General features: G+C 37.0%; 2 protein-coding genes across 3 annotated transcripts in view; one reads left to right on the top strand and one right to left on the bottom strand.

Moving 5' to 3' along the window:
* ATG4A (autophagy related 4A cysteine peptidase) overlaps positions 1-3370 on the bottom strand; it is an 80442-nt gene extending 77072 nt beyond the window's left edge. Inside the window, exon 1 of the mRNA XM_004466341.5 lies at positions 3271-3370. Coding sequence (XP_004466398.1) covers positions 3271-3280 — 10 coding nt within the window. The 5' untranslated portion in view covers positions 3281-3370. The remainder of the gene's footprint in view (positions 1-3270) is intronic.
* Positions 3034-11314, top strand: PSMD10 (proteasome 26S subunit, non-ATPase 10). Of its 2 annotated transcripts, none has more exons than XM_004485112.5 (5): positions 3034-3698; positions 6273-6371; positions 7735-7881; positions 7970-8136; positions 10573-11314. In XM_004485112.5, exons 1-5 carry the CDS (start codon positions 3585-3587, stop codon positions 10724-10726), a joined length of 681 nt encoding a protein of 226 aa, XP_004485169.4. In that variant the 5' UTR covers positions 3034-3584; the 3' UTR covers positions 10727-11314. The 2 variants fall into 2 exon arrangements, with proteins under 2 accessions (XP_004485169.4, XP_058147487.1); XM_058291504.2 differs by having other exon boundaries at positions 3509-3698; positions 7970-8057; positions 10573-10676.
* Positions 11315-12555: the final 1241 nt, after the last annotated feature.

The raw sequence follows: 12555 nt of genomic DNA, 5'->3' as shown, positions 1-12555 counted from the left end.
GTTCCAGCAGTGTTTTTTGGACCTTGAGGTTAGTGCAAAGGAAATTTCCATCTTTCAACATCCATTTGACTGCAACTGAGGAGCTTCCACATAACCTTCAATTGGAAGTGATTAATCTGCAAAGTAATGACATGCTAAAAGGAAAATATTAAGAGAAGACTCTAAGAGAATCCCATTATAAAAAAGGAATATGTTCAAAGTCACATGCTTGTGTACCCTTGATATTATTTAAGAATGGTACTTCATCTCTGTGAACTTCTTCCCCCCAAAAACATAAACCCAGCTTAATTGGGGGGGGGGACCACAAGACAAATCCAAGCGAGGGATTTTCTACAAAATTTCTGACCAGTACCAACAGTACTCCTCAAAACTACCAAGATCATTAAAAAAAAACAAGGAAAAGGCTGATAAACTGTCACAGACTAGAAGATGCTAAAGAGACATAACTAAATGAATGTGGGATCTTGGGTGATACATCATCCAGAGATAAACCAGTGAAATTGGAACTGTGGAGTTTATAATAATGTATCTATGTTGGTTCATTAGTTGTGAAAATTATAACACAGCAATGTAAGATGTTAACAATAGGGGATTCAATAAATGGCTCTTGGACAATTTGATATCCACATGCAAAAAGATGAACTTAGATCTTAATCTCATACCGTACAGAAAAATTAAATAAAAATAGACCATAGACTTAAATATAAGTACTAAATCAATGAAACTTTTAGAAGAAAACATAGGAGAAAATCATTGAGACCTTGATTAGGCAAAGATTTCTTAGATACAATACCAAAATCATGGCCCAAAAAGAAAAGATAAATCGGACCTCATCAAAATTTAAAACTTTTGCATTTCGAATGACACCATTAAGAAAACAAAAAGACAAGCAACAGACTGGGAGAAAATATTTGCTGATCATATGTCTAACAAAGCGCTTGTAGCAGGAATACATAAACAATTCTAACAAGTCAACACTAAAACGACAAATAACCCAATCAAAAAATGGACAAAAGATATGAACAGACACTTCACTGAAGATATAAGAATGGCTAGAAAGCTCATGAAAAGATGCTCACATCATTAGTCATTACGGAAATGCAAATTAAAATGACAACGATCTATTTCAAAACCACTTAGAATGGCTATTTTTTTAAAAAAAGGCATGCAACAACAAATGTTGGCAAGAATGTGGAGAAAAGGGAATTTTCATACACTGCTATGGGGAATTCAAAACGGTGCAGCTGCTTTGGAAAACAGTTTGGCAGTTTCTTAAAAAGGTAAACAAAAATTTTTCTATATGACTCAGTAATTCCACCCTTAGGTATCTAACCAAGAAAAATGAAAACTGATAGCCACACAAAGACGAATGTTATTAGCAACACTATTCATAATAGCCCAAAACTGGAATGTCTATTAACTGGAGAATAGACAAAATATGTTATATCTATATAATGGAATACTATTTGGCAAGGAAAAGTAACAAAGTACTGATACACACTACAGTAAGGATGAATACCCCACAAAAAAAAACAAAAAAACAAAAAACATCATGCTAAGTGAAAGAAGCATATTTTCAAACAACCAATCACATATTGTATGATCTCATTTACATGAAATGTCCAGAATAGGCAAATTATATAAAGACAGTAGATTAGTGGTTGCCTGGGGCTAGGAGTGGGATTGGGGAGTAACTGTATAAATGGGCATGAGGCGGTCTTATTGGGGAATAAAGATGTTCCAAAAGGAATTTATGGTGATGACTGCACCACTTGGTAAAGTTACTACTAAATGTACACTTGAAATGGATGACTTTTTCTTTATATTTTTTATTGCAGTAAAATATATATATCATAAAACTTGCCATTCTACCACTGTAAGGGTGCAATTCATTAGTGTTAATTACATTCACAATATTGTGCAACCATCACCACTGTTTACTTCCAAAATGTTCCATCACTCCAAACAGAAACTCTACATAAATGGGTGAATTTTTAAATATACAAAATATACCTCAATAAAGCTACTTTAAAAATGGGGGGAAAAACAGTAGGAGAAACTGGATGAACGCTTTATGAGGACTCTGTACTATCTCTGCAACTTTTCTATAAATCTAAAACTATTCTAGAATTTAAAATTATTTAAATAAAACTTAAAAATAAAAAAAAATACATTCATGGATTGATATCATCATTTCACAGTACCTATCTGTGTGAAAAGACATTTTCAAAGATGAAATACATAAAATCTCTTACAGATCAGCATTAAAAGATGAATATTTGGAAACAATTTTGATGAAAGGGAACACTAACTTTAAGCCTCAATTAAGCAAAATGTTAAGCTCTCAAAAGAGAAATGCATTCTTCTCATTAGTTGTCCTGAATTACCAAAAGAATAAAAAAGGTATTCAATTAGTATGCTTGGAATTTCATCAATAAAAATTGTTTACTCTTTTGTTACATAAGAACCTACATAACATGCTCAATTTTGCCTTTTGGCCCGCAAAGCCTAAATATTTACTCTTTGGTTCTTTACGGGTAAAGTTTGCCAGCCCCTGTTCTACATCATAACAGGAAAAATCTAAACATAATCAGTCTCTTTCTTGAGTATATTTTGGTCGTTATCAGATTTTGTTCTAATGCCCTTCTTGATATGCCATATAAAGGGCAAGCCTTGCATCTCTTCTGCTACGGCACTATTTGGAATTTCCATAAATAGAAACACTATTAGGTTAAAAGTTCTAGAAAAGCCTTGATGTCGTTGTTATCATCATGATATTAAAGTTACAACAGCATACCACAGTATGTATAAGATGACCCTCATCATGTTGTGATGTCAGCATGCCATGGACTCACCGAGGTCTCTTGGATATCAAGTGGCTCCCATGGCATCACACCCTGCCACTGGCATCACCCTGGCACATCATCACCTCACGATGGTGTCATATGCTATCAATGCTGTGTCAGAACCCTGCCCTGATGCCACTCCACCGAGATGTCAGAGCCATCACCCCCTACTCCTTTCCACTCCCGTGGCAGTGACAGAGAGGGGGAGGGTCACCAGTACGTGCTCAGGAGGTAGTACCCAGCTCCAGCGGTTGTCCCTTCCGCCTCGAACTGCATTTCAGGGCCCCGGGGAAACAGGACCTTTAGGCTCCCATAACTCTCTTGGCCTGCCTCCGCACCCATTCCGTAAGACCGACACAAAGGCCCAACAGCGACCACCCACCCCGGCTCTATCACACGGAACCACCCGAAGCAGCTCCCGTACCTGACTCCATTCTCCAGCTGTCATCCTGGGCCAATTCCACCGGCAACTAGACTACGGCGGCCGCAGGGGACCCTGGAACTTGTAGTTCAGCGCTGCTACGGGCTGAGTCGGCGGGGGAGACCAAGGCAACTTCCCCTCCCGGAACTGCCCTCAAACTGCAACTCCCAGAGGCGCCGGGAAAGGGGGCCAAGAAACGAGAGGACGAGACGGATTGCTGATTGGCGGAGCTCTACCGGCGCTTTTGACTGGCAGTCGGAGCCGGCAGCGAGTGGCGGCCGTTGGGCCGGCTTCACGCAGATCCTGTGGAGAGCGAAATGGAGGGGTGTGTGTCTAACCTAATGGTCTGCAATCTGGCTTACAGTGGAAAGCTGCAGGAGTTGAAGGAGAAGATCCTGGCCGATAAATCCCTGGCTACTAGAACTGACCAGGTAAAGCAATGGTAGAGCCGCTCCCCAGACGGCGGCGCCCGCAAATTCCTACGTGGTTTCCCAGGTCCGGACCCAGCTGAGGCCTTTTACATGAGGTGTAGACACCCCCATGACCTTACCCCCGGAAACCTCGGGATTCGCTCTCGGATAGCCGGAGCCGGCTTCTTCGGACCCTAATTGGTTTTTTGGTTCTTTATGTTTGCTCAGTACTGAGCTCGCTCAATTTGGGATCTTTTTAGAAACTCTAGCGCAGACATGCTCCATCGTTGAGGTATCGGTGAGGAGAGCTTTTCTCTCTAGCGACTTGATTCAGTTAAATATTTGCAACTGTGCGCTTCGTCGGTGCAAGGCAGTTTGCTAGGAGCAGGGGATGTGGTCGAGTGGAACAAACAACATTAATAAACTAATCACAAAAATACATGTATTTGTACAAGTACGAATTAGGCTTAGTATTGGGGAGAGAAGTTTACATGGTGATTTCAGAACATATATTGGGAGGACCTGATTTATCTCCCTTAGAAGATTCAAATGTTGTGGTAATTGGAAGAGGCTTTGCAAAGGAGGGAAGGTTGGTGAGACCTTGAAGGATGCGAAGGATTTCGGTATGGGATGAACAGAGGCACAAGAAAAGTGAATGGACGTTTGGAAGGAATTTCTCTCTGCAGTCCTGCAGGGGGCCCTCAATAAGCCAACACATATTTATAGATTGCCTCCTATATTTGACAGGCACTGTGTTAAGCACTGGAGAGACAATGTCTCATACTTCAAAAGCCCCATTTTGTGTCTTTGGAAGAGAATGAGAAATCGGGAGACCTTTTTTTGTCTTTTTTGTCTTTTCTGGAGCTTTCCTTTATCACTCAACCTGAAAATGACCTTACTTTCACCTCGTTTACCTTCATTATGGTCTGGTAATATTTAATAGTTATATGATAGTAAATTAAGATTTAATAATGCTTCATTGAAATTTAACCGTTCTTCATCAAGTCACTGGCACAAAAAAGGGGGGAGCTATTCAAGATCAGTAGACTTAAGAAAAGTAAACCAGTTCATTTATGGCCCGTGTTTGGATCCTGATTGAAACAAGAAAGACATTTGGGGGCAACTGGGGAAATCAATGTAGATTGAGAGTAGATGCTATGAAAAAATTAGTGTTAGTCTTTATAGGTGTCATTATGGTCTTCCAGTTATGTGAGAAAAGTATCCTTATTTTTTAAAAGATGCATACTGAAATATTTAGGGGTGGAAAGACATCATCTTTGGGATTTGTTTTTTAAAACCTCAGCAAAAAAAAAGTAGATGAAGCAAATATGGCAAAATATTAATTTTAAGAAGTCTAGTTGATAGGCAAGTTGGTTTCTGTTATATTCCCTCTATTCTTATGTGTTTGAATTTTTTTGTAATAAAGTTTAAAATACCATTTTCTTTACATGAAGTTGACTAAGAAATTTAAGTCCCTGTAAATAGGGATTCCCTTTGACGAGCATGACTAACTCCTTCCTTACTATTTTTTTTTTAAAGGGAGGCTCTCTGATTCGGTGTGTGGTGTGTTTTTTCAAGTGTTATTTTTAAAGTTTTTTAAAATATATTTTGTGTGATCTGTGTATCTTTGAAAAAAAAATAAAGTATTCTAAAAAAAAGAGGTTGTATACACAGGGCCCACTGGATGGAATGGGGGAGAGTATGGGCCATGATGTGGACCATTGACTATGAGGTGCAGAGGTGCCCAAAGATGTACTTACCAAATCCAATGGATGTGTCATGATGATGGGAACGAGTGTTGCTGGGGGGGGGGAGAGGTGGGGTGGGGGCGTGGGGTTGAATGGGACCTCACATATATATTTTTAATGTAATATTATTACAAAGTCAATAAAAAAAATCACAAAAAAAAAGTGGTTGTATAGATAATCTCAAGTAGTCTAATGAATATTTCTTTAAGATTATTAGGTTCTTTCTAGAGCATCTAACTTGTATCAGTACGGTAGTAGAAATTTCATAGTCAGACAGGTTTGTGTCCCAGCTCCCCCAGTTACTAGCTGTATGACCTTAGATGAGTTGCTTATCTGATGCGTCTTAGTTTCCTCATCTGTAAAATGGGAATGTTAGCCACTGAACACGGTCATGGGGATTAAATGAGGCAATGTATGTGCCTGACATGTTGAGTCCTCTTTCCCTTTTCTTTTAATAATAGTGACAGTAAAATACTGTGCTTTTTTTTGGTCACTACCAGCATACCTGTCATTTAAAAGTACATAAATGATCTAATAGTAAACAACCAAAGCACTGTTTCTGCCAAAGCACTGAAATCTGTTTCTTGCTGTGCTGTTTTCACTGCTGTATTCTGCCCAGCAGTACTTACATTCATCAGTATATTCTCTCCATGTTACTAAAACCTGGGTCCCTTTTATTAGTAGTAAATAATATGGTTCAAGGTTTCCTACCTGAGGATCCAAGGCTCTCCATTTCCTGTTTCCAAACAACAGGTTTGCTGCCCCTTATTATTTTTTCTCCTTTTTTTGCCCTCACTCTTCTCTTTTCAAGAAGGTTGATCTTATTATTTCTCTGTTTCCTATATAGGACAGCAGAACTGCTTTGCATTGGGCATGTTCAGCAGGACATACAGAAATTGTTGAATTCTTACTGCAACTTGGAGTGCCAGTGAATGATAAAGATGATGTGAGTACTATACTAAGCAGAGCTAATAAATTCCCAGTGATATTTAGACTCCAGACTGGTGTTTACTGAAGCCTGAGTATTTGTTTAGTTCATAAATAAAAAATTTAACTTTTATGAGTAGGAGTTGGAACATGGCTTTGATGATCAAGCATGGGACCAGTGGTCACATTATTTTAGAATGTTAATTTTGCTATTCAAGCTCTGTGATTTAAGGCAAACAATATAATTTCCCTTTGCCTCATTTTCCCTATCCAAGATATAGAAATGGTTTTACAATACAGATTAGGGCTTATTATAGTGATACCTGAGAGACTATAAGCACTTTTTTTTTTTAAAGATTTATTTATTTAATTTCCCGCCCCCCCCCCTCCTCCAGTTGTCTGTTCTCTGTGTCTATTTGCTGTGTCTTGTTTCTTTGTCCGCTTCTGTTGTCAGCGGCACGGGAAGTGTGGGCGGCGCCATTCCTGGGCAGGCTGTACATTTCTTTCGCGCTGGGTGGCTGTCCTTAGGGGTGCACTCCTTGCGCGTGGGGTTCCCCTCCGCGGGGGACACCCCTGCGTGGGGCGGCACTCCTTGCGCGCATCAGCGCTGCACATGGGCCAGCTCCACACGGATCAAGGAGGCCCGGGGTTTGAGCCGGGGACCTCCCATGTGGTAGACGGACGCCCTAACCACTGGGCCAAGTCCGTTTCCCTATAAGCACTTTTTTATATGTTGCTGTTTTTTAGTGACTATTCCCTGATTAATGAGCTCCTAGATATCTTTCTTATTATGTGTAGAACATTTATTGTAATGGTATTGGTTATATTAGAATTATACTTATGAAGAATAAGGATGGGACATTTTTATATGCAAAGATTCCTCTTCAAGGGTGCTCACTGAAGTAATATTTATTTATAATATCAAAGGAATGAAAATTTAATGGGGAAATGGTTCACCATAGTAAGATACAATCATACAATGAAATAACCCAATAAAGTTATATTGTCAAAGAATGACATCGAAGATGCTTACAATGTAATGATGAGTGGAAATTGAGGAAAATACCCCTCACAGAACTTTATACCATATGATCTAAAGTTTGATTTTTTAAAAATCTTATGTATGGAAGAATACACTTCGGAATTGGAATTATATGTCATCATTTCTGTGTTATAGGATTGTGGGTGGTTTTTCTTTTCTTTTTTATACATTCTGACTCTCCGGTTTTCTACAGTGGTTAATGAGAAAAAAAATGTATGTTTTTTTGTTTTTTTTAAGGCATTCACACAAAGCTCTTTGTAAATACAACTATATTAGTATTAATTCCTGTGTGTGCTCCCCCTCCTTTGCCTGTTTTTTGTATTACCCACCTCCTTTATAGGCAGGCTGGTCTCCTCTTCATATTGCTGCTTCTGCTGGCCGGGATGAGATTGTAAAAGCCCTTCTGGGAAAAGGTGCTCAAGTGAATGCTGTCAATCAAAATGGCTGTACTCCCCTGCATTATGCAGCTTCCAAAAACAGGCATGAGGTATAGTTCCATTCCTGTGCTACTTCTTTCGAGTTCTAAATGTGTATACAAACAAATAGGTGTTTGCATTTTTCTTCTTTCTTTCCAGATTGCTGTTATGTTATTAGAAGGTGGGGCTAATCCAGATGCTAAGGACCATTTTGAGGCTACAGCAATGCACCGGGCAGCAGCCAAGGGTAACTTGAAGATGATTCATATCCTTCTGTACTACAAAGCATCCACAAACATCCAAGATACTGAGGGTAACACTCCTCTGTAAGTGACAAGTAGCAGTCATTTGTATTCTACTAGAAATTAGCTCTCTTGCAATGATCCTTACACATTTTTTTTTTATTCTGCTTATAATTGTAGTACGTGTTTATGGCAAAAAAATGTGTTAGGTACACAAAAGTGGTATAAAGATAAAAATAGAAATTGCCTGCCATCTTAGAATTAACCACTGAACATTTTTCTGTATTTTCTTTGAGTCTTTTGTGTGCAAATGTGTATATTTTTTGTATATATAGTACATTTTTTCACCTAATAGTATATTGTGAGCATTTTCCAATGCCATTAAATATTTTTAAAACATTTTTAATGGCTATAGAAAATTCTAGTTTACGAATGTGCCATAATTCAGTCATTCCTCTGTTGCTGTGAATTTAAACTGTTTTGAATTTTCCACCATTATAAATAATGATGCATTAGCCAACTTTGTATAGAAATTTTCGGCCATATTTCCTTAGTACAGAGTCCTAGAAGTAGAATTGTTGGGTCAACAAATACAGACATTTTAAGACTTTTGATATATATTGCCAAATTACTTCCAGAGGAGTTGTATCATTGTACCCTCCCAATGGCAGTTTGAAAGTGCCTCTTAACCCTCACCAACATTGAAATTATCCTTTTGTTATAAGAAAAATGATATTCATAGTTGTAATTTGCATTTTTAAAATTATGAATGAAGTTGAACATTTTTAAATGTCTATGGCTAATTACATTTCTTCTCTAAATTGTAACTTCTATTGTTCCTTTCTCTGTTTCCTTTTGGTGAATTAATTTCTGTTTTAACTGAGGTTTAAGTGCTCTTGACATAGTAAAAATATTAATCTTCTATCACATAAATTGAAAATATTTTCCCAGTTGGCCTTTTCATTTTGTTCATGATTTTTTAAAAAAATAACACAAGTGTTCAGTTTCTATTTAGTCAAGCCTATTAATCTTCCCCCACCCTAAAATTAGATAATTATTCACCTATATTTTAATATAGGATTTTTTTTAACATTTTATTGGTTTTGGTAGAAGATAATGTTGTTTTTCTTTTAACAATATCTTTCTGGAATTGATTTATGTGTACTTTTTCCACAGTACTTGGCCCTCTTTCTTCTTTGTTGAATGGTGACATTTTTTTGGAACCAGAAATTGTTTAGTCAAAAGTAAGCTTCAGCCTTTTCCAATTTGGCCTTAAACCAACTTTTTAAAAATATTGTTTTCTTAACTCCTAGTCTAAAAAATCTTTTCTGGAGCACTGAATGACTCAATTTAGAAAGACCTATACATTCTAGCCTTTTCTCCATCATAGCTAGAAAGGCAAGATGGCCTCTAGGAAATCTAGGAGTCAGGCAGGATAGCGTCCTAGAAAGAACATAGGATTTAGGAGTAGCTAGACACTGATCACCCAGTCCAAAATGCCACTTCCCAGCTCTATGAAGATTAAGAAAGGTACTTAACCTTTCTGAGTCTTAATTTCCTAATCTGTAATATGAGCATAATTCCTTCCTCACTAGATTGTTATGAGGTTTAAATAAAATAACACGAAAAGTGTCCAGTACTCTGCCTGGCAAACTACTACATGCCTAACAAGGGTTAGTTTCCTTCTCTGCTCAGTTACTGCTCAGCCATGTAATCATAGGCAAGAACATTAGCCTATGTTACAATTATAACTGTAAAATGATGACACATCTTCCTTTGCTCACAAGGTGGATATAAGAACCAAATGAGATAAAAATCTTTTAAACTGCTTTTCCAAAATTTAAATAAAAAATAGAAAGCTATTATTAACAGATTATGAATTGGGGCTTTTCTAAATTCTAACCCTGAATTATATATTTTTGGGGTAAAGTACTACTCTCCATAAAATAAGAAAATTACTCCTTCTTTATTAGGCTGGCAATTAGATCCCTCTTCTATTGTAATAGGGCTAGAAGTATGATTTATGATCTGGTATTATAAGGCATTCCACTGATTTTTTTTTTTAAGATTTATTTATTTATTCCCCCCCCCCCCTTTGTGTCTTGTTCCTTTTCTTTTGCTGACTCTTCTGTGTCCATTTGCTGCACATTTTTCTGTATCTGCTTGTCTCCCTTTTGTTGCATCATCTTGCTGCGCCAGCTCTCTGCGGCACAGGGGTTGTAAGCACTCCACAGCGCACGGGCCAGCTTGCCTTCACAAGGAGGCCCTGGGATTTGAACCCAGGGCCTCCCATATGGTAGACGGGAACCCAACTGATTAAGCCACGGCCGCTTCCCCATTCTACTGATTTTTAGCTTTATAAATACTTTTCCCCATGCAAATTGATTTTCTTTTTCTGTTTAAATAACTTTCCAATATTACCACTGCCTTGTAATATGTAGTTTAGACTACCTAGCAGGAAATACTAATCATAACATAAAATCGATAGTAATTAATGGTCTTTGTGGTCCCCAATTTCAGACACTTAGCCTGTGATGAGGAGAGAGTAGAAGAAGCAAAACTGCTGGTGTCCCAAGGAGCAAGCATTTACATTGAGAATAAAGAAGAAAAGACACCCCTGCAAGTAGCCAAAGGTGGCTTAAGTTTAATACTCAAGAGAATGGTGGAAGGTTAAGCAGCTTGGATTTTTTCTTTGTATGCGTTGTAGTTGTCCTCAGTGTCCTAGAAACTAATGTACTTGTGCACAAGACATCATCTATGTATGATGAAGTTTTTCTCACCTTTGAAGTCTTATAATTTGTTGAATATGGTTCCTGTTAAGGTGCTTGTTCTAAGCTTACAACCTGCTTTCCAGTCACTGAGTAACTGTTGAGTGTTCTATTGTTGTATATTATTCTATATTGAGTTTTGGCTAATTTTGAGTAGGTGATTCTGTGGTCCTTGTGAGTATTCAGCACCCTCCCATGCACCCTCTGTTCCCCGCTGAAGCAAAACAAACCCAGTAGCACTAGGCCAGTTGTTTGGCCAAATGTTTCTAGGTAGATTCTAGAATGTGCTTCCATACAGTTGAAATCTTTGTTTTTCAAGCTTACTCAGAGGCCTATGCCAATATTTTCTGTTTTTTCAATCCATAAGGTTACATTTATTTTTGTTATAGGAGGAATGCTTATATTATTTACTGGACCAAACTAAGTTGGAGGGCATGGTGTCCAAGTTTGGCATTCATAAACACTAAAAAAATAAATAAAATACTGAAAAATAAGTCATGTATCCATTATCTTTTTAATGAGCTATTTCACTCTAAAATAAAATATATTTTTTTAAAAGGAAGTTTTAAAGTACCTATATAAGTCATCCCTTATTGAAAAGAATGTTAAGCTTATTAAAATTATATGTAACAAAAGAATATTTCAATTTGTATTTCAGAAACTATAAAATAAAATGTTGAGAGAGAACTTACTATATTTTTTTCAAATCATTTACACACCCAGTCAAGCCTTAAAATACTTAGTAAAGATGTTTCTCAGTTTGGGGTAGCTCAAAGTCAATAAAATTAGTGAAGCTCGAATTGCAGCTGAAATCTTTAAAATAGAAATCTTCTGAACTGCTAATTAAGTCTGGAGAAAAAGGAAATTTTAATAAGAGTAACTCAATTTAGGAAAGTGTCTTAAATGATCACTAGTCATAAAATCTAATGAAGTCCAAGTGACTCTTCAAATTACTTGCTTAATTTGAATTTTATGCTGCAAATATTGCTTGAAATGAGTGATACAAATGAACCCACAAGTTTGCATTAATTTTAGCAGTAGCTAAAGAATTTTGTAAGCAGGAACTTTGGGGTTGATATATAAAACCTTTTTACATAAATATTTTTGAATGCTTATCTTTACAGATATTAATCAGGGAAGCATCTTTTTATGGAACTAAACTTTGTTGAACACTAGGGATAAAGTTGATGGCAAGGAGAATCATTTTTCTTATAACATGGTCAGAAAATAAAATTGTGACTAGTAGGGTCAGTTAAGACCGAAGACATTTATTTTTCATAATTATTGAATTTATTGTCTGAGATAATAGGATTTGTGGATGTGAAAATTCATTCTGGTTTGTCAATAAGCAGTACGGATGGATCCAAGCCTCAGGTAATTTGTGGGCTATTGGGATTTTAATTGAAGTCATTTATTAACATTAAGCCACCGATTTATGCAGACAAAGGATACTAATGGCTTCAGATAGTGATCAAATTATCTGTTCCCTATAGGAAGCCTGATAGAAATTAAGCTGATTCAACGTCATCCAGTTTTAGTTACTCCCAAAATGAGCTCACAAGACAATTGTAGATTTTAGCTGCGAATATAAGATGGAAGGAATAAGTAAATGACAACAGTAGAAAAAAATTTGCATTCCCAAGTATCTATCATAGAGAATCTATAATTTCATTGAGGTTCTCTGAAATTCAAGGTAAATTTGAATTTTACAACATAATTTCAAGAAAGAACTGTC

This window comes from Dasypus novemcinctus, chromosome X (assembly GCF_030445035.2).
Source record: "Dasypus novemcinctus isolate mDasNov1 chromosome X, mDasNov1.1.hap2, whole genome shotgun sequence".
Taxonomy (NCBI): domain Eukaryota; kingdom Metazoa; phylum Chordata; class Mammalia; order Cingulata; family Dasypodidae; genus Dasypus; species Dasypus novemcinctus.
This window is presented reverse-complemented; position numbering and strand designations above follow the sequence as displayed.

Excerpts from the sequence above, each read along its gene's own strand:
- PSMD10 (XM_004485112.5), top strand. The coding sequence starts at position 3,585 with ATGGAGGGGTGTGTGTCTAACCTAATGGTCTGCAATCTGGCTTACAGT. Across the intron at positions 3,699-6,272 it reads TGGCTACTAGAACTGACCAG|GACAGCAGAACTGCTTTGCA; the intron begins GTAAAGCAATGG and ends TTTCCTATATAG. Across the intron at positions 6,372-7,734 it reads CAGTGAATGATAAAGATGAT|GCAGGCTGGTCTCCTCTTCA; the intron begins GTGAGTACTATA and ends CCTCCTTTATAG.